The sequence below is a fragment of the Neofelis nebulosa genome, chromosome 18, assembly GCF_028018385.1.
Source record: "Neofelis nebulosa isolate mNeoNeb1 chromosome 18, mNeoNeb1.pri, whole genome shotgun sequence".
NCBI classification, from domain to species: Eukaryota; Metazoa; Chordata; class Mammalia; order Carnivora; family Felidae; genus Neofelis; species Neofelis nebulosa.
The window spans coordinates 3,718,205-3,739,736 of NC_080799.1; the positions used below are offsets into that span (position 1 = coordinate 3,718,205).

Consider the following 21,532-nt stretch of genomic DNA (forward strand, 5'->3'; position numbering starts at 1 on the left):
TCCCAATGTCCCCTACACTGTGAAGCGGGGGACCAGTAAACACTAAGAAACCACATCGAACAAGAAGACACGTAGACACGCCCGCCAGCCCGGCCTCCTCACCTGGCTCGCGAGGCCAGACACCAGCCTGGCACGGGGTAGGAGAGCCTGTGCCGCACAGACCGCGGCCTCTCACCCTCACCGCCAGGAGCCCCTCCTAGCAGGGGCACGGCAGGACCCCGTGCCACCTCAGCGAGGTTCGGGGCCCTCTCACCGGGAACCCGCGGCCACCTCCTTGGAGACACAGCCGAGCACACGGACACCGTGCAGGGCCTGGCAGACCGACCCCACGGGGGAGCCTTGGCCAGGCCCCGGCCTGCCTGCCTGCCTGGCTTCCTTCCCAGCTCTGGGTGCAGCCTCCAGACGCCGGCTGCCAACCACGCCTACCCGGGATCCCCTGCAGCTTCTGCTGCCGAAGCCCCACGACAGGGATACGGGGAAGGGAGCGGCTCTGTTTCTGCCACACAGGAGCGAGCGAGTGTGGGGCGAAACCAGGCTCCCCCACTTGAGGCTGTGGTCCAGCCCCCGGGACGGCCCTGCGACTCGTTCCACCACCCGCTATGCAGACACACAGCCGCTGAAATCCCACCCGGCCTCGGGGCCCGGCCCGTGCCGCCTTCTTCGTGAAGCCCGCCAGGACTGCCCCCCCTCGGTCTCTGTTTTCAGCACGTCAGGCTGTGGCTCACACAACCTAACGCGGGCTCCCCGGGCAGGTGAGGCCCCAAAGCCAGCAAGTCACGGTCCCAGACGCGGCCCCCAACGGCAGTGTGTCTGCTCTCCGAAACGGGTGCACCCGGAAGGGACGGCCCAGGGCCGACGCACCGTCCTCTTCCCGCAGGGGCACACGGGAGGCCTGTGTCCACCGCCCCCCAGGCAGCACGCTGTGCGTGAAAGGACGACGCGAAGAGCCGGGTCGGCCCGACCGCCAGCATCACCCCCTCGCGTGGGGAGCCCTGACACGAGGCCACCTCTGTTCTAGCGGCTGCACGGCAAGGCGACGGGGCGCGCGCCCCGCTCCCCGGCGGTACCTGTGACGTCCAGCTCCTCCTCCCAGGTCTGCATGTAGAGCGGGCACTTCTGCTGGATGAAGTACAGAAGCTCGACTGAGTTAGACATCCAGAAGAGGATGTGCTGCAGGTCTGGAACCAGGCCAGCCAAGGTAAAGCCGGCCAGAGAGATGGGCTCCTGGCTGCCAAGACACAAGACGAACGGTTACTCGTGGCCGCCACCCAGGGAGGCCGAACGCGCTACACTCCGCACGGAAGGGTGTTCTGCTCAACGGGACGCCACCCCAACCAGCCGTGACCCGCCGGCCTCCCGGCGTCACGCTGGGAAACGAGGTGCAAATATAAGCCGTTCGACCCGTGACAGCCAGAGGCCCGTCTACAAACCTCCGACCTTGCAGGAAGGACGCCGGCACCCACGGCCAGTGCCAGTGACTCTCGTCAACAAACTGTTTTCACATCTTCCGTTTCCGGAGGAGATAATGAAGGAGCTCAGTGTTTTGGGGGGGGGGGGAGGGGGCGTGTGCAAGCGCATGTGCTCGGAGCGATGGGGCGCACGGCTGTCAGGACGAGCAGCACGAGTGTGTCGTTCGTGTACGAGAGATGGGAGTTTCCGCGTGTTCAGTTCACGTGACGAACTGAACGAACGGTAACGCCTCTATTCCGGGAGGGGCACGGGCGAGACTAGCTGGGAACTACCTTGTTAAATAGCCCGACGATGCCTGAAGTCCGTGCATCCAAAAGCAGCCATCAGAGCATGTCATTTGAAGGTTCAGAGGGAATTGTTAGCAAAAGGACTCCACGATGGCCGCGGCTCCTGGAGCCGCCTCACGCTCGTCGCACGGCCTCTTCCGCCAGGGCCAAGCACGTGTCGCTGCGGCGGTCCAAACAGAAGCCGCCAGGCACCAGCACGGGGCGAGAAGCTCCTCGTCCCTCTGATCCCCTTACGAGCCTGGGGGACGGCCAGCCTGGGGTGGAGGCGGCCCCAGAGGCGCTCCTCTCCCAGGCCGGCACCTAGAGGCTCCCCCGGGCCACTCGCCCCCGGGGTCCGGTGGGCTCCCGCCAAGCGCAGATCCACCGCGGCCCCTAGGATGCAGGACCTCGTGTCTGGGGGCACCGGCTGCGACAGGAAGCTCCCCAGCACCGGCCCCAACCACCGGTTGAGGAATCTGAGGGGTGGACGGGGCGAGGCTGTGCCGAGCTCGGGAAATTTCCCGTTTCAGATGTCGACGGCCATCCTCCTGGGCACGGTCCCTCGTGTCGTCCCACCCGCTGTGCGGAAGCGGTTCCAAGGCTTGTCCTATGACGGCCTGTGAGGACACCCCCGAGGCGCCCGCAGCCAGGATGTCGCGATGGTGCCGCCACCACACCCGCTGGACTCTTCTGACGGCTGAGCAGAGATCCGTTCGCCGGCAAATCGCCCCGCCCAGCTGTGACTCGGGCTTGGGGAGGGGTGACACGGGGCAGGCTGACCCGCAGTCCCAGGGGCACGGCCGGAGCAGCTGCGTGCGTTCGTGAGGGTGGCGTCCGGGCTCCGGGCAACGAGGCTCACGGGCAAAGCCACGGGGGCCCTACGGGTGGCGGGCTGACGAGGCCGCGTCATCCCCTGGGGCAGCCACCACGGGCCCAGGCGGCGGGGCCTCGGGCTCCCTGTCGCACTTCCTCTCGTGCCTGCGGTTTTGGTTTTGTTGTTCCCACACAACTCCGCTTGTGCCCCCGACGGTGCGACCTCTCTTCCGTCTCCTCGTTTTCACTGCTCGCGGCTGTGGCCGCCGCGGCTCCTGCACAGCTCCTCACGCTGTTCCTCTGCGTCTGGGCTCCGCACGCTCGTGCTCCCCGTGCTCCCCAAGCTCTTCCTCCGCATTTGTGCTCTGCGCCCATTTGCATACGCACGCAGGCGCGTAGCCGCAAAGAGTTTGGGGTTGTTAGAAAAGGATTAACCTGGGGCTTCAGAGCCTGATTCCATTTTGTTTTCCACGTTCACTGCCCCTCTCGATGTCACCTTCTCAGAACTCTAAAGGACGGACGGACTCTACCGAAACATAAACCACCAGGTATTGGCAGCTGGAGTTTCGGTGTCGAACCCCAGCGAGGTGGCCCCGAAGGCACGGCACCTGCCAGCCGCAGGCCACACGCTTGGGGCACAAACACCGGGCAACGGGTCCGGCCTATCCCTTCAGGTGAGCACTGAGTGGGAGCGATTTCATGGATAGGACTCCAAAGACACAGGCACCGAAAGCAAAAATAGACAAGTGGGCCTACGTCCAACTGAAAAGCTTCTGCACAGCAGAGAAAACCTCCAACAGGGTGAAAAAGCAACCTACAGCGTGGGAGAGAGATTTGTAAACCATCCATCTACTAAGTGGTTAATTTCCAAAACACGTAAGGAAACCCTGTAACTCGAAAGTAAAAAAACTCACGACCCGATTCAAGAAAAGGTTTAAGACTCGAACAGACAGGTCTCCAAAAAAGACATCCAGGTGGCCGACAGGCTTGTGAAAAGGCGCTCACCATCGCTCACCACCCGGTAAACGCAGACCAAAACCACGATGAGCTGTCACCTCACCCCCGTTGGAAGGGCCATGGTCAGAAGGACAAGAGGTAACAAGCGTCAGTGAGGGTGTGGAGAAGGTGGAACCCTCCTGCGGTGTCGGCAGGAGTGCAGACCAGGAACGGCGCGGCCGCTGTGGAGAACAGTGTGGAGGCTCCTCAAAAATCAGCTTGAGGACCCTGCAGTTCCGCTCCTGCCTACTTCCCCGGAAGAACTGAAATCAGCATCTCCAAGAGGTATTCGCACCCCACTGCTCAGCGCAGCACTAGGTGCGAGAAGGACGACACAGAGCCACACGAAACGTCCACCGAGGGAGGGAGGGAGGGGTAAAGAAAATCTGGTAGGGGACACAATGAAACGTATTCAGCTTTTAAAAAATAAAGGAAATCCTGCAATTACGCGACAGCACAGATGAACCTTGAAGACATTATGCTAAGCGAAATAAGCCAATCACGGAAGGAAAAATACTGCATGATGTCGCTCAGGTGACATTTCTCAACAGTCCAACTCATGGACTCAGAGGGCAGAATGGCGGCTGCCAGGGGCTGGGACGGAGAAACCAGAAATGGCTAACCGACACCTCAAAACGCCTTATGAGGGGTAGTGCTCATGTCAAGTGTTCTTACCACAATAAAAATAAACCAAACCAGATCAAATCAATCCCTGCTCTGATCCAAATGTTTTTAAAGTAGGCTCCACGTCCAACATGGGGCTGGAATTCACAACCTCGGGATCAAGAGTCACATGCTCCACCTAACAGAGCCAGCCAGGCACCCGTGATCTAATTTTTTTTAATCCACATGGGAAGCATATCGAGGGGAAATTATCACTTGGTAACAAAATCGAAAGCGTTTTGGTTAATACAAATTTAAGAAATTCAAATATTGTTCCGAATAATTAACGAATCAAAGAGAAACTTAACACAGAAATTATGCAAGAATAGGAAACGATAAAGACCTTCGCGGAATAGAAATCGAAGAAAACGTAAGCAGAAACGACAAAATTGGCCCTTTTAAACAGACGACAACAGACGAATCCCTGGGAAGATAATTCAAAGGGAGGGAAGAGGAAGGAGATACAACCAATGTAAATGCTGGGATAGTACTACAGATACACGAGACACGAAAACTCCAAAGAGAACAGAACGAACAACTTTATTCCAGTAACTTTGAAAACGAAAGTAAAAATTACCGAAATCATTGTAAGCAGAACCAGAAAACTAGATACGCCAATAATCACTGAAGAAATGGATTCAGCAAAACCGGGCCGTCCAGACACTTTTACAGGGAAGTACTTCGTACTTCGAGCAAACCTGTGAGAGCTGAGTCCACACCTCAGACAAACCACTGCAGGGACCTGAAGACACACAGGGTGGCCCGGTTCAGTCTCTGCGAACCCTGTTATTACAGACAAAGGCAACGAATAAAAAATCACAGATTAGGGGCGCCTGGGTGGCGCAGTCGGTTAAGCGTCCGACTTCAGCCAGGTCACGATCTCGCGGTCCGTGAGTTCGAGCCCCGCGTCGGGCTCTGGGCTGATGGCTCAGAGCCTGGAGCCTGCTTCCGATTCTGTGTCTCCCTCTCTCTCTGCCCCTCCCCCGTTCATGCTCTGCCTCTCTCTGTCCCAAAAATAAAAAAAAAAAAAAAAAAAAAAAAAAAAAATCACAGATTAATGTGACCTGTGAATTCAGGTGGGAAAACCCTCATTAAAACATCAACCACCTGAACCTCGCCCTCCTAAAAACTCAGCCATCACAAAGGGTTTACTCCCAGGGATTCAGTCGCGGTCCAGAAAACTTGGTAACGCAGCACCCACATTCGTGCGTTCCCAGAAAAAAAGGCGTGCTGATCACAGGGGCAGCAAAAGCGTGTAGTGAAAGTCCACAGTCGTTCGAAATTGAAACAGAACCACCCCGCGCAAAGCTCTGACACCCGTGAGGCAAAATGTTACTGTGAAATTCAGGTATGGATTCTTCGGTGGTTAATAGTCTGTGCCTTTCTATATTTTGGAAGTGATTCCTAATTTTAATTTTTTTTAACGTTTATTTATTTTTGACAGAGAAACAGAGCGTGACTAGGGAAGCAGCAGAGAGAGAGACACACACACAGAATCCGAAGCAGGTTCCAGCCTCCAAGCTGTCAGCACAAGAGCCCGATGCGGGGCCTGAACTCACGGACCACGAGATCATGACCTGAGCCGAAGTCGGACGCTCAACCAACTGAGCCACCCAGGTGCCCCGATTCGTAATTTTTTAAAAAGGAGGGAGAAGGAGCAATCCCTGCCGATGGACACAGGCATTTTTTGGCCCTAACGCCACAAGTTCTGGAATCCAAAACGGGCATGAGCTGCTGCAGGGAAGGCCTTGGTTCCCCCGTGAGCAGGGTGCCACAGCACAGGCACCGATGAGGGAGGAAGCGGCACTGAGGAGGGAAAGGGGCAGCACGAGCCCCTGAAACCTCAGCTCCATCACCTCCACACCCCACCCCTGCCCCGGAAGCCCGGCTGTCCCGGAGCAAAGCAAGGGGCTGGGGGTGAGGCCGCCACACCCGTCACGGGGCCAAGGCCAGCCCCTCACATGGGAAACCTACGCGATACAGGCCGCCTAGTGTACTAGGCCCGTGCTGTTCCCTCCGGCGCCGGTGAGCCAGCCGCCACCCTCTGATGCCGGACTCCCCCATGGGGCCCGGGTCATGCTGAGCGCTGCCCCCGTGAGCTGGGCGGCAGGGCCAGGCCTCCCCGTGCAGCCTCACGCCTCAGAGGCACATCGCTCATCAGCAAACACTTCCACAGAAGTCGCTCCAGCTTCCCGATGTCAACGGGAGCCAGAGAGCGCACGCCGACGAGTGCCAGGAACCCTGTCCTCAACTTCCGGCTCGGGTGGGACAGCTGGGCCACTCCAGACCTATGCCGCTCCTGACCCAGGCTTGCATCCCTCCCTTCGAAAGGGGGGCGGTGACGATTGCTCCTTTCCCTTCCAGGGACCACGGAGGACGCCTGAGCAGACATGTACCGCCAACGGCATGCTTGACAGATGGTCTTTATAGCAGAGGCATCAACGGGAGTGAACCAACGTGTGACTTAAGGTCCCCTGTGCCCTTCCCTGACGACGGGCAGTGACCAGCCCCCTCAACGTGGCTCTCCTTTGGGGTGTTACCACACGTGTCCGTTCCTTGGCCGGACGGCTTCGCTGTGGACTTTACGTGCGGGTGCCCTGTCTGCTCCACACGGTTTTCAGATTCCGACACACGCACGGAGCACATAGTGCGTTCACTCTCACCGTCGCCAAGCGTCCGCCGTACAAATACACGGCCCTCTGCCAACCTGGTCACTTACAAACAAGGCCTTGAGAGCACACCTCCTGCCCTCCGTGGTGCCCACTCGGGAGCGGGACTATTGGGTCGCAGCGTATACACGTCTTCGCTGTTAATGCCAAATAGCTTCCCAAGTCCCAGCAGTGCTGTGAACATAAACAGCGCTCTCTAGGAAAACAGACGTGGGAGAACAGAAACGTGCCGCCTTCTCTCAAAATCAGGGTTGTACAACTTCCTGAAGCGGCAGGTTCGCTTTGGCACAGTCATCGGGGAAGTGAGGGCACGACAAGGCTGCAGAGGGGACCTCGCCCCCTCGGTCTTACAGGTGCTCTGGAGAAACTCCCCGAATACAGTGCTTCCTGGGGTGGTGAGCGCAGAAATGGAAACAGCCACTCTGAGGCAGAAGGACAGTTGGACGGCAGCACACAGCTGACCCCGGAGACGTCAGGGGCCCCCCAGGCTCCACAGGGAGGTGCAAGTCTGCTGGGGGAACTAGCTCCCTAAGGGACAGGTGCAACGGCTGGGCCATACTTACAGGTGCGCCTGCTTCTCCGCCAGTTCTTTGGTTTTCTCCTACAATCAGAGACAAAAAAATCAAGCATCAGAAAAGACAGGACAGCACAGGATGTGCTCAGCGAGAACGCCACTAAACGCCCAGCACACCGTCCGCGTAAAAACACGGCACTACTGTGCGGACTGTTTACTCGAAGCTGTGCCAGAAAGGCCAGTTTTCCATGTGATGTGACCTCTCTTCGTTCCATTGCCGAATATGACCTGCGTGCTTCCTGTAACAGAGATCATTTACAACCATCTAGCTGACTTAACAAGCGGCCCTTTCAGAATCAGTAAAGCAGCTCAGGCATCTTACAGGCGCCAGAATGAAGATTCTATGCGCACTCGTACCGTCCAGCTTAACACATGCGCTTTTCGACGTCGGCCACGGCAACAGGTGGATGGCTGTATGGAGTGTTCACAGACGCATTTAAACGTCCCGACGGGGACACGGGTTAGCCAACATCCTGCATCACTTTTAACTGAGAAGTTATTCTTGCTTTAGTAGCAAGCTGTCATCTGACAGAGCAGAGATCCACTTGTTCCAAGACGTGCTCGCCCACCTCTAGTGGCGGAAGACAGACGGCTCTTGCTGCCCGACAGACAAATGAACAACAAAAACGTACGGGGCTCTCGCCAGACCAGGGCTGAGGTGTGTGGACAGACGGGGGAAGCAGGCAGGGTGTAGCCCGGATTCTGACTCCCTCGTGAGCCCCAGACCCTGGATAAAGTAGTTCACCTCCACGAACCTTGGCTTCCACGCCCGTACGGTGGGGGACAAGGCTAATCCCAGGAGCACCTCCGACAGCCACGGGCGGCACTCGGGCTCAGGCTGGCAGACGGCTCCCCGCCCGCCTCTATGCTCCATCACAAGCCAAGTTACACCCTCCTTGCCTCGGTTTCCTCAGCGGGGCGTGGGGTACGGCTCCCGCGTCGTAGCGTCTGACTTACTAGTGTCTGGCCCAGAGCAGGCTTAGGACAGGACAGCGAGCTATGTAGAAACTCACAACCCCTGAGCCTCAGGCCCCCGGTCACCACAGGCCCTAGTGTGCTCAGGCTGATGTACCTCATGGACTTCACCTGGCCCGCACGGACCGCACTTGACCGTGCACTTGACTGCACGGAGGGAAGCGACCACACCAGGGCCATACCAACACCAATCCACGTGGGAACCGTCAGAGGTGGCCTCGGATAGCCACAATGCACGGGGATTACTTGTACAAACCTTGGGAGGTGACAGCCCATGTTGGCTTTTGCTTTTAAAAGGTTTCAATTATTTTAAACGTGCATTTTAATCTGAAATATCTATCCAGTTTCTGCACAGCCAGAGTGAGCTGGGCCAAGATATACGGGCGTCTCTTTGGGAGACCGTGTGTAACTACCGGTCAGGCTTTGGGTCCTGGAGGGGCAGGAAGAGGTGAGGGGCCCTGAGTTCTGGACCCAGGCCACCCGCAGCAGCGCTTGCCCTGGCCCTGCAGGGATGCCTGGCAGCGCCCGGAGCCGCCTCCGTGAGGGCAGGGGAGCCACTGGCAGGCGGCAGGCAGAGCCCAGGGATGTGAACCAGCCTCTGACGGGGCACGGGCTGGCCCCACACCTCTGCCCAAAGGTGGGTGGTCTCGAGACCCTAAGGGAGTCAAGCTTTTCGGTGTACAAGAGTCGACCCGCCCCGGGCCCCCAGCCCCGAGCTGACAAGGGCTCCATAGCCGAGGGCTGGCCGAGGCCCAAACTGCTCCAGGCAAACAGCACAGATCACTCAGGCCTAATGGGTATCCAGGGCTCAGGGGCACGTCACGGCTGGGCTGGGCTGGGCCTGGGGGACGGACGTGGGACCAGAGGGCACGATGCCGTGGCCAGCCCCCGCCTCCCCCCACCCCCGCCCGCCCACCCCAAGGACAAAATGTCACAGTGGGATGCTCCGGGCTCCCTAGGTGTGGACAGGCAGTAAAGCTGGCCTTCGGCCAGAGGAGGGACTCGTGACATCCCCCCAGCACCCACAGCCCACACCCAGCTCCGCCCCCAGCCAACGGGCCCCCCCGCCCCCGACCACAGCCGACGGCAGCCCCGTGACTGACCCAGACCGTCTCTCGGATTGCCTTGGCCATCTTGAGCAGGAGCGGCCCAAACGAGCCGGGCTCCAGGCGGGTAGCCGAGTGCTGGACGCAGAGGCAGAGGAGGAAAGCGGGGGCCAGCTTGTGGCCGTCCCCGCCAGGCTCGACCAGCGTCACGATCCTTTGCAGCAGCGCGTCCTCCACCTCGGGCTCGAACTCCAGGTGCAGCGGCCTCGGCCGGGGGAAGGCGGCGCGCGTGGAGCCGGAGCGGGGGGTGCCCCGGGCCCGGAGCGCGGCCCCACACATCCTGCAGCTTCGCGGCCCAGCCCGCAGCCGGGCCAGGGCCTGGGCGGGCAGGGGCTGGGCTTGCGCCGGGTCCTTGAACAGCAGCAGGTAGTAGAGGCCGAGGGAGAGCAGGTCCCCGTGGCGCAGCACCACGGCCCGGCCCCCCACCTCCGAGAAGTTGACGGACACGGGCGCCCCGGGGACGGGCTCCAGGACCAGCCTGTCCCCTGGCCTCTCTGGGCCCGGAGGCCGGTGCCTGCGGATGGTACAGTGCAAGGGCAGGATGTCCGGGGCCGAGAGGCTGACGCTGGGCTTGCTGGAAGGGGTCCTCTGGCCCACTGTGTGCTGCTCCCGGTTGAGCAGGTACACTAGGCTGTCCTGAAACGCAAACGCAAACGCAAACGCAAGACTTCGAGGGCGGGACACCATCTCGGGCAAACCCCTAGGGGGAAGAAACGAAAAGGTGGCCCGGCTCCAGGTGGCCAGCTCGCCATCCTGGGCCCCCCTGCCCCGGAGCCCTTCCTAACCTGCTGCCTGCCACCCGCCCGCCCCCCACCGGGCACCCACGGTCCCCGCGGGAGGAGGGCTTCCCGGGGCAGCCTCCGGGGCACACCGGACACCCCGGGAGGACCCCAGCTGCGAGACGCCAGAGGCCAGACGGGGCCGAGCTGGGCACTGACACTGGCTCAGAGGCACAGCCGTGTGCCGCCAGGCCCCGGCGTGACCTGTGCCGAGCTGTGCGCCAGCGCCCTCCTCTGCGGCCCCGGCTTCGCGAAGGCCCACGACTTCTCACGAGACAGAACAGGGACAGGACTGTAGCCTCTCCCGGAACCTGATGCGACGCTACCGTAAGAAAAACTCCCCGAAAGAAAACGTACGAGTCTGTGTCTCCTACGGCAACGTGCCTTACAGGAGTGCAGAACGGAGGACACCGACCTCAAGGAGGGGCCGGCGCCCCAAGGCGCTCACGACATCCGGCCCGTGCTGGTGTGTGCCACGATGGGCCCCCGACGCTGGCCTGCGTGTGCGCGGGGCCCACCAGGCGTGCCCCCAACTTACCTTCCCCTCGTTCACGAGCTGAAAATCACAGGCCGGACGGAGACTTAACATACAGCGTGCACAAAGGCACGACCGCGAAGTACACGGGTGCCAAGAAAACCCTGGCCTCTAAAGCTTCCCCGCCACCCTCCCTCCCCACCTGTTTCTCGAGGAAACTCTTCCCCGACCTCTAGGTGCAGAGTCAGCAGAGGACTCCTTCCTCTGAGCTGCCGCCCTCGTGCTGGAGCACACGCCCCGGGAAAGCCTCGCCCGGAACCCTCGTCTGGCCTCTCGTCAATTCCTGTTGCTGGCACAGCGCAAGGCCCGGTTTGGGGTCGCTAAGACCTGAGCGCCGCCAGCCCCACCGCTGCACAGCGGGCACCGGGATGGAGCCGGGCAAATCGGCATGAGCCAGAGAGCAGGAAGGGAGAGCCTACGGTGCGGAGCGGGGACGAGGAACCTCGGAGGGCCACACCCCTCCGGCCGAGGCCTCCCACAGAAGCGGTGGGACACGCGGGCCGGGGACGGGTGGCTCATCTCCCTGCCTCCTCGGGGAAAGCTTCTCGCGGTACAGTCGAGGCTGTCTGCCACAGCAGCTGTTGGCCAAGCAGCCGCCGTCGTCTGAACAGGTGGGCAGACCCGTGTCGGGGACCCCAAAGGCACGGCAGGGCACGGCCCGAGACCCACACGGAAGGGGGCAGACAAGCAGTACCGAGAGGCCCGGCACCGGGTGAGCTCTCTCCCCCACAGCTTCCTCCTGGAGCCCAGACATAGAATGCTCTGGAAACACAGCACAGAGGAAGCCTCCACTTCCCCCAGAATCCAGGACGGCCCTGCGTGGTGGTCCCCGCCACCCCGTTTCTCCAGCCTCCTCATCACCCGAGCGCCCGTAGCCGCAGGAGCTCCCAGCTGACGCAGCTAACGGTGAGGAGGCCGTCCGCCGCGACGACGCCCAGCAGGCGCTCGGTCAGCTCAGGGCGGCGGGGCTGCGGGGGGCGGCTCACATGCTGCTGGCTGTAGCCCTGCAGAAGCAGCAGGTGGGGCGACTCGTACAGGGAGTAGCGCATGGCGTCCGGGCCACGGTCCTCGGCGCCCTGGGCGGTGGCCGAGCTCAGGCTGGTCTCGCTGACGGTGCGGCGCAGCCGGGATGTGGGGGGGCTCTGGGCGGCGCCGGAAGCCAGGGCCGGGGTCCCCTTGGCGCGGCTCCGCTGCAGCCTCCGGGCTTGGGCGTTTATCCCTGAAACGGAAGCAACACGGTTAGGTAAACAGAGCCTCCGGGGCCTTCTGAAATGAGACCTCCCGGGTCCCCTTCTAACGCTGGTCAGTCGCTGTTTCGTCAACTGCTACAGAGGAGACAGCGAGACTCGTGGGGCCGGGGCACCTCCGAGGCTCCCCGAGAGGAGATGGGCCGGCCGTCCGTGTCCAGAGACGCCCATGGGAACCCAGTGACCCACCTGGACCAGCCACCCGGCAGCCCTCCCCTCAGGACGCCAAACCCACTGCCACCTTCACTTCCCCTGGGCCACCTAGGGGCTTGTCCCTAAAGCCCTGCCAGGCCACCCGTGTGTGTGTGTGTGTGTGTGTGTGTGTGTGTGTGTGTGTGTTTGTGTGTGTACGGCCAGGCTCCTGCGGGTGTGTGTGTATGTGTGCGGGGGGGACGGCGCGTGCGGGTGTGTGTGTATGTGTGCGGGGGGGACGGCGCGTGCGGGTGTGTGGGGGGAGGGCACGTGCGGGAGGGAGGGCGTGTGTGCAGGGAGTAGGGTGCGTGCGCGCGTGTGTGCGGGGGGGGGGGAGCGCGTGCGGGGCAGAAGGCGCGTGCATGTGCAGGAGAGGAGGGCGCGTGTGCGGGAGGGGAGTGTGTGGGGGGGGAGGGCTGTGTGCGGGGAGGGAGGGCTGTGTGCGGGGGGGGGAGGCCGTGTATGCGGGGGGAGGGCACATGCGTGTGTGCAGGGGGAGGGCGCGTGTGCGGGGGGGGGAGGGCGCGTGTGCGGGGGGGGAGGGCGCGCGCGGGGGACGGAGGGCGTGTGCGTGTGTGCAGGGAAAGGAGAGCTTGTGCGTGCGGTGGGGGGAGGGCGCGTGTGTGTGCGGTGGGGGGAGGGCGCGTGCGTGTGCGGGGGGGACGGACAGTGCGTGCGTGCTGTAGGGAGAGGGCGCATGCAGGGGGGAGGGCGCATGCAGGGGGGAAGGCGCATGCGTGTGTGGGGGGGGGAGGGCACGTGCTGGTGTGTGCGGTGGGGGGAGGGCGCGTGTGGGGGGGAGGGCGCGTGGGGGGGGGAGGGCGCGTGGGGGGGGGAGGGTGAGTGCGTGTGTGTGTGCAGGGAGGGCACGTGCGTGTGTGCGGGGGGGCACATGCGTGTGTGGGGAGGGGGGGAGGGCGCTGGGGGGGGGTTGCGTGCGCGGGGGCTGCCTACGTGTGCGCGAGGGGACGGTGCATGTGCACCGGAGTGTGTGCTGTGATTAGTTGAGACAAATATTCACAGCCTCTTTCCCCCACCCCCCCCCCCAGTTTACAAGGAGGAAGCAGTCTGTGTGCCCTCGACCCCCCAGTCCCCTGAGCTGGCTGGTCTCTGTGTAGAGCAGCATGGCTGCTCCTTTCCGAGGCTACCCCCGCCCCTGACACGGCCAGGTCCGAAAGCACACACATGCACACAAACACGCGTGCAAACACACGCACGTGCCCACACACTCGTGCACCGGCGCCCCCTCCGCCACCAAAGACTCTTCTACACACAGGAGGCACTCCGCAACGAAGGCTGCTGGAAAGCTGAGAAGCCAACTGGAGCCCAGGAGGCCAGTGAGCAGAGCTGACCCCGGCGCTTTCTTTCTGAGCCCTCTCCCGACTCCCCCCCCCCCACTACAGCCCACCCGCCCCCACTTGGAGCCTGCCTTCCTACAACTGTTCCAGGCACACCAGGCGGAGCCCAAGGAAGTGAGGCAGGCCCGGCCGGCCAGAGCGAGGGTGCCGCCTTACCCGAGAGCGGCCCTTCCAGGACGAAGCCTGCTTCTCTGCAGCCCGCAAGAGGCCGGGTCTGCGGGAGGCCAGGCTGGCGCAGTGCGAGGCCGTCCCCCCCGGCGCCCGCTGCTCCTCCGTGCCTGCTGCAGAGCCAGCGACTGGCAGGCAAGAGCGGTCGGGCAGAGGGGGAGGTGGGGCGGGGGAGCGGGGGAGCAGCGGGTCAGGGGGCAGGCGGGGATGGGGAGAGCAGGCCGGAGGACACAGGGAGGGCAGAGGGGGAGGGAGGCAGGGGGGTGGGAGGGGCAGAAGGACCTGGGGGCCAGGAGGGGCAGGGAGCACAGGGGCGGGGGGGCTGGTGGGCACCGGTGGAAGCCAGCTCCTCCCCCCACCTGCCCTGCCCCCTGCTCCTCTTAGCACCACAGACCCCAGGGCTGGTGGCAGCACTCGCACAACCGCGGGCCACGCTCGGAAGAAGAAACGTTTAAAGACCAATCCAAAATGATGCAGCCGCCAAGCTCTTCCTCCATCCAGGGTTAGGGTCGACAGCCCAGGGCCCAGGGCCGGCTTCCCTGGCCTCGCTGCAGAAGGGAGCGCTTCCTGCTACGGTGCAACTGAGCTCAGTGGGGCCAGAGGTTCTGGCCCGATTCCAGAGTCTGAGGGACACCCAGGAGTCTGTACTCTGTAAAAGCGCCCACAAGGTTCTGGACCACTGCTGCCAAGGCACTCCCCCTCCACTGTCCGCCTGCACACAGACCCTCCTGGGCAGTTTCAAATACTGCAGCGTGGTCTGGCCTCCGGGTCTCCTCACTGGCTCCGGGGGCGGCCACAGGAGTGTTGAAGGGCGGGGGCTGAGGAACGCCGGCTCGGAGTCTGTCAGGGGTGAAGCGCCCATGGCCGGGAGGACCCTCGCACCTGCACGGACGTGACCCCGACACGACCCCACACACGCCGTGCTCACAGCACGACCGGGAGAACCCTCGCACGTGCATGGACATCTGTGCAAGGACGGCCACTGGACAGGCCACACGACCTCCGTGGGAGCTATGTGTTCACAGGATGAAGGTGCCACGGGGGAAAAGCGGGAGCCAAGTACGCACCCGAGGAGGGTGGAAAAACAGTTTAACACTTAAGGTACGAGGCCATTTCTTTACACACTTAAAAAGCACATAAAACATCATTGAAGGGACACCTGGGCAGGGAGGTCCATTGAGCGTCCGACTTTGGTTTGGGTCATGATGTCTCAGTTCATAAGATTGAGCCCCACAACCAGCTCTGCGATAACAGACTGGAGCCTGCTTGGGATTCTCCCTCTTCCTCTCTCTGCTCCCCGCTTGCTCTGTCTCAAAATAAACTTTAGAAAAAAATGAGGGTTGGGGGGCGCCTGGGTGGCTCAGTCACTTAAGCATCTGACTTCGGCTCAGGCCACGATCTCACGATTTCGGAGTTCATGCCCTGCGTCGGGCTCTGTGCTGACAGCTCAGAGCCTGGAACCTACTTCGGATTCTGTGCCTCCCTCTCTCTCTGCCCCTTCCCGACTCCTGCTGTGTCTTTCTCTCTCAAAAATAAATAAACATTTAAAAAAATTTTTTTTAAAGAAAAGACCCACAGTCAATTCGAGAAATGGCTGTCATAGGTGGGGACGGAATGAGCCTGGGGATATATATAATACAAAGAACATAATGGCTCGGAGTGTATTTTTATATATAACTTTGTATATATGCCATGTCTTTTATATAAGAAAACTCCAAGTCAAGATGAATAAATTGTACGTCAATTCTGGGCGTCAGTTACATCATTCTTTATACTTTTAGAATCATAAACACCTTGCAGGCACCCCCCCCCCCCCCCACCACCAGGCACATGACCACGGCCCCCTTGTGGCCCTAGGTGCAGTTCCGGGCTTGGCCCCATCCTCACAAGGCCACTAGAGGTGAAGACCAGCACCGTCCCCAGCGAGAGGCTCCGAGGAGGCCTGTGGCTCCCAGAGTGCTCACAGGGACAGTCACCTTCCCCTGCTGCCAGCTGATTTTAGTTCAGCTTTGCCATCATCAGATCTAGGCATCTGAGCACTATGCAAAACCAGGACAGATCTGCCCAACTTGGAAAGAAGGCCCTCACTTCTGGGTGGAGGGTGACAGGTGGCATACAGCTGGGCAGAATCCTTGCAAACGTACCCCAGAAACCTTCAAAGGCACGCGTGGCGTGGATCTGGCCTGCACAGCGTGGGCGTTTGCAGGGTGCTCAGGGGCCCGGGCCAGGTGTGATGCGGCCGAGAAGCAGAGAGCAAGGAGCCTGTGGTGCAGAGGCCGGCCGGGTCTGCAGCCTGATGGGGGGTGGGGGTGGGGGATGGCTGGGGTCTCTGCCACCAGCAAGGCCATCCCAGCAGCCCCACCACCCCCAGGAGGGGATTTCACTCAGCAGAGGAGATCTAATGAAACAGACAGGCAATGGGGTCCATGCCCGTCACAGCACGGTACTCTAGGTGGAAGCTATTCATCCCACAAGAGTGCCAGGCCGTGCCCACGGGTGAAGGAGATGCCCTCCAAGGCTGGCGGGCCAGAATAGACCCCGTCTGCCACCACACTCCCCCCGCGATGGGCCGGGCGTGCCGATCCACACGTGTTCCTGCTACGGTACAACTGAGCTCAGTGGGGCCAGAGGTTCTGGCCTGATTCCAGAGGTCTGAGGGACACCCAGGAGTCTGTACTTTGTAAAAGCGCCCAGAAGGTTCTGGACCACTGCTGCCAAGGCACTCCCCCTCCACCGTCCCCAAAGCCCCTGGTGCAGAAATGCGCCGAGCACTTGCTAAACTTACTTGAGTACCTACCCATTTAACTTGAGTTTTGGATTTCTAATTCTTTTCTCTAGGTAAGTGTTTGTCAGCTCCCAGAAAGGTGGCAGATATGGGGCTCCCCGTTCCACCCTTACATAGCTGCTCTGGTGAAAAAGCAGAAACACGGCCCAAGAGAAGTGGAAGCAGGGGTCCGGGTAACCCGCCTGCGGAGGCCTCCTGTACCTCTGCCGGACACACGCGGGACCACCTTGCCCCGCCCCCCCTCCCCAGGACACACGCGGGAACCATGGTGCCTCCCAACACTCGTTAATGCACACAGGCACCAGACTCAGAAGCCAAGCGATTACTTTCCTCATTTTAAGAGGATAAATCAACGCGAGGACATTCTGAAACGACAGGAATCACAAGTCAATCACGGGCCCTGATGGGACACACAGAGTCCACTGTGCGTCTCCTGAACCCTTCGCTCTGACCCGGGAACTGGGAAGGGGCTCCTGACCTGCAGGAGGTGTGGCCATGATGGGGATAGTGAGAGAAGGTAGAGATCGGCCACAATGGACGCGGTGACAGAAAGGAGCTCCGCGCGTCCCTTTCCTGGCCGCTGGCCCTAGCTAGCTCCCTCACCTGCCCAGAACTAAACCCACAAGCAGGTGGCTCTGCAGGACAGGAATCCGTGGTTTCCTTATCCCCTGGATCAGACGTTCCTGGGTGAGGCAGCCATCTGGGCAGGGGAGGAAGCGGCGTGGGGTACACCCTGGGCAGCAAACTCTTTTAAATGCAGCCCCTCTTCCCTCCACATCGGGTTGGTGCAGACGTCCCCTCTGCTGGTGGAGAGGACAGGACTCTGTGCATACCAGGGGTGGCAAAATTAATTTTGAAAACAGTTGGTAGCTGTCACCGGAGCTCCGGCCACGGGCTGGATGCTGGCTCCAGGACAGCACTGGAAAGAAAAACAGCTCTTTCCTGAACGTCACTAAGTTTAGGACAATAAATTTAACCTGTAGTTTTTTACCTCGGAATCCTGTTTGCTCTTCCCTCCGGGACTCAGAGTTTGAAACAATACGTACAACTTGGAAAATCTGTGTTGCCTACACCCACCGCGCGTGCGTAGGGCTGGTGGTCTCTCAGGTGTGGTTTTGATCGATGACTAAAGACTGATGGTGGGGCGCCTGGGTGGCGCAGTCGGTTAAGCGTCCGACTTCAGCCAGGTCACGATCTCGCGGTCCGTGAGTTTGAGCCCCGCGTCAGGCTCTGGGCCGATGGCTCGGAGCCTGGAGCCTGTTTCCGATTCTGTGTCTCCCTCTCTCTCTGCCCCTCCCCCGTTCATGCTCTGTCTCTCTCTGTCCCAAAAATAAATAAAAAAACGTTGAAAAAAAAAAGACTGATGGGGCAACGGAATGTTCCTGCGTAAGGGAATTTTATTAGAATTGGGGGAATTTGACTACTTTTAAGTGATGTCTAGTAAGTTGGGCATACACTGCTGAATACACTCTCCAGTAGCTGCTGCAAAATGCAGAGGGACACCTGCCTCGAGCAAGTCCGTTTTAACTGCAACACCCTTTAGCAAAGACACAGAATGGAGTGCTCTGAGTTACCAAGCAATCCTTGAAGTTAACGTGAAGTTTTCTGTATTCGAAATGCACAAAAAAGAACTACTTACAGATAATTTGGTGAGCACCTGTCTACTGCCTGGCCAGCCTTACTCTGGGCATTTTGCATTTAATTCCACTTCATCAAACCCTATAAAGGGACTGCGGGTGGATGGGAGTATGTTAGCCTAGCTTTACAGGACCAGTCTGACTACTGGCAAAGAAAATTCTAAACCAAATGTACATGGAGCACTACCCCCTTGGGAATAAGATGGGGATGCTTGCTATGACCACCTCCATTCAACGTTGGACTGGAGGTCCTGGCCAGTACAATTAAGGCAAGAAAAACAAATGAAAGTCCAAGAATTGAAAAGAAAGAAATAAGATTATAATTATTTTGCAGACAATTTGACTGTGTTTATAGAGATCTCAAAAGAGGGGCACCTGGATGGCTCATCGGTTAAGTGTCCGACTTTGGCTCAGGTCATGATCTCGCGGTTCGTGAGTTCAAGCCCTGCATTGGGCTCTGTGCTATCAGCTCAGAGCCCGGAGCCTGCTTCAGATTCTGTGTCTCCCTCTCTCTCTGCCCCTTCCCAACTCGTACTCTGTGTGGGTCGGTCTCTCTCTCTCTCAAAACTAAATAAACATTAAATAAATAAAAGACACTGCAAAACACTCTATGGACAAGCAATCAGAACTAACAAGTGAATTTAGCAAGGTGACTAGACATGGTGAGTGTGCACATTCACCATTTTTGTGTGGGAGAAACAGTGAGGAAAGGGTATGTCAAAATAATGGTGCCATTTATAATCGTGTCAAGAAACACGAAACAACAAAGGAACAAGTCTACCCAAGATGTGCAGGACCCCAACACTGATAACTACAAAACGCCATGGACAGAAATTAAAGACCTAATGAATAGAAGGATACACCAAGTTGATGGACTGTAAAGGTATCCGTCCTCTCTAAACTGATGTATAAACTCAATGCGATCCCACATTGGAAGGGTATCAGCAGATGTGTGTGTACAAATTGATAAGTGTATACAGCAATGCAAAGGGTATAAGGTAACCTTGAAGATCAATTGTGATGCTGGAAGACTCGAACTATCAGATAACAGCCTATTCTAAGCTACAGTAACTGAGAGAATGTGGTGGTGCTATAAGGACAGTAGACCATTGGAACAGAAACGAGAGTCCTGGAACAGAATCTCACATACGCAGAAAGGATGGTCTTCTCAGTAAATGATACCGGGTCAAATGTATCTCCATATGGAAAAAAAAAAAAAAAAAATCATGACCCCTACCTCACACCATTCACAATAATTAACTCCAGATGGACCATAGATCTAGCCGTGGAGATAGAACAATAAAGAATTTAAAAGAAAACACAGGAACAGATCTTCACGGCCTCGGGCACACAGAGATTTCTTACATGGGGGGAAGGCGCTGCTCACAAAGGGAAGACCCCCCACAGATGCTTCTGGGTGCGCTGCAGAGGTTACAGACACTGACAAGTGCAACTCTTCAAGTGTGATACTTGCACTGGTCAGAGGACAAGGAAGTGTCTAGAGGGACCCTCAAATAATTTGACTCTTGCATACACGTGGTCAACCGAAAAATCAGGTCTAAAATTTGACTGTGTGGCTTGCTGAGTAACAGTGAAAACTGAATTCACAGCCTCAGCAAGTTCCCCAGGTGAAAGTTTGAGAAAAACTTGCCCTGATGGGGAAAGAGCAGGACCCTAAACCCTGGAACAGTGCCATCAGGATGGGCTCCGACAAAGCTGTGCCACTTGAACCCCTGATCCAAGCTGAGCCTTACTTGCCAAGAGGAGCGGCCTGTCCTGCTGTGTCTGAAGGGACTGGCTTTCCCCGGCCCTAGGAACCTACAAGCTCCACGTGGGGGCCTCTTTCCCTGAACCGCTACCCCGGTGACCCCTCAGCGCACTACTGAGCCCACGGGTGCCAAATTTGAGTGGCAACCAGAGCAAGAGTAAGACGGGCAGCAAGTCTGGGCTGCAGGCACGCTGCTCCGGCCCCGGGGAGCCAGTACCCCCGGACTGCGCCAACAGGCCCGGGGCCAGCCTCAGCGGTTTGGAGCGCACCTTCCGCTTTCCTTTAGAAACATCTCCTGACCCGTTACTGGGGCCCGGTGGGAACCGGAGGTGACGTCACAGGACGGCGCAGCCTGAGTTCCCGTCACCAACTAGTGTGGTTTCTGCTTCCCTGACTGGCCCAGTCATCGTATTAAGAACTTCTCTTCAAAACGTGTGAAGGCCAATTGCAGCGTAGGAGGGGATATTTGTGGTACAGCCCTCAGGAAAAGGGCCCGTCCCCAAAATCACTAGGAACGGGGCAGACGACCCAGCAGAGAAGCACGCGAGAGCTTCGAACAGATGCCGCAAAGAACATCCGAAAAGGTGTTTAAACATATGAGAACGTGATTCGCCTCACTCATCATCAGATACGCAAACTAAAACCACAAATAACTGCTACACAACCGTGAGAGGGGCCATAGTGAAAAGACAGGCAGCACCAAGTGTGAGAGCGAAAACGGAAGTCACGACTCTTACACACTGGTGGTGGGCATGTCAACAGGCACACGCACTTAGAGGAGAAACGGTTAGCAGTATCTCCTACACGAGCACATACGCACACTCACTGGCCCATCGACTGTACCCCCAGTTGTGCGCTTGACAGAAATGCACGCGTCACCACAAGACAGACCCAAGTACGTTCACGGCAGCGTGATTCCTACTGAGCCCCAACTGGCACCCACCCAAGTGTCCGTCAAAAACTGAATGGGGACACAAGTTGGAGTGTATTCATGTGAATGCACAATAGCATACAGCAATGATCATGAACTCTTCCATAACCAACAAAGTCAGGGAATCTGTCAAAGGTGATATTAAGGCCAAGCACAAGAAGGTAGATATTACAGGATTCCATTTGTAGGAAATACAAAAAGAGGAAAAACCCAACTTTGGTGTTAGGAGTCAAGACAGTTGGGTCGGTGCCTCACGGTCGGGAGGGACAAGGAGGGAGCCCTGCTCGAGTCCCAGGAGCGCCCCGTCTCCTGACCTGGGTGCCTGCTGCACGGTCCACTCACTTTTTGAAGATTCACTGAGCTGCACACTTACAATCTGTGCACTTTTCTGTGTGCTCTATTTCAATGACAAGTGTCCTTCCAAGAAAAGGAGCCCAGATGTTGAGATTATCATACACAAAATATACAACCACGCCTGCCTGTAAAAAAGTAAAACACACCTTGAAATATGTGGAGAGAACAGTAAATTATAAACAGTGACGCCAGATTTCAAAAAGAACAAACTTCAAGTTGTAGAAATGAAAAATTCAGTAACAGAAA

At 58.7% G+C, this 21,532-nt stretch overlaps 1 protein-coding gene and 1 long non-coding RNA gene across 14 annotated transcripts in view; one reads left to right on the forward strand and one right to left on the reverse strand.

Annotated features, from left to right (window-relative positions):
• Window positions 1–21,532, reverse strand: part of LOC131501222 (monocyte to macrophage differentiation factor 2) — a 126,486-nt gene that overhangs the window by 12,728 nt on the left and 92,226 nt on the right. For all 13 annotated transcript variants that reach the window (XM_058711029.1, XM_058711030.1, XM_058711036.1 and 10 more), the window contains 4 exons: window positions 11,833–12,065; window positions 9,530–10,168; window positions 7,441–7,478; window positions 1,068–1,228 (listed from right to left, as the gene is read on the reverse strand). In XM_058711029.1, coding sequence (XP_058567012.1) covers window positions 1,068–1,228; window positions 7,441–7,478; window positions 9,530–10,168; window positions 11,833–12,065 — 1,071 coding nt within the window. The remainder of the gene's footprint in view (window positions 1–1,067; window positions 1,229–7,440; window positions 7,479–9,529; window positions 10,169–11,832; window positions 12,066–21,532) is intronic.
• On the forward strand, window positions 5,274–8,778 carry LOC131501228 (uncharacterized). The gene is made up of 2 exons (XR_009256696.1): window positions 5,274–5,556; window positions 5,653–8,778. It is a non-coding gene; the product is annotated as an uncharacterized LOC131501228 (long non-coding RNA).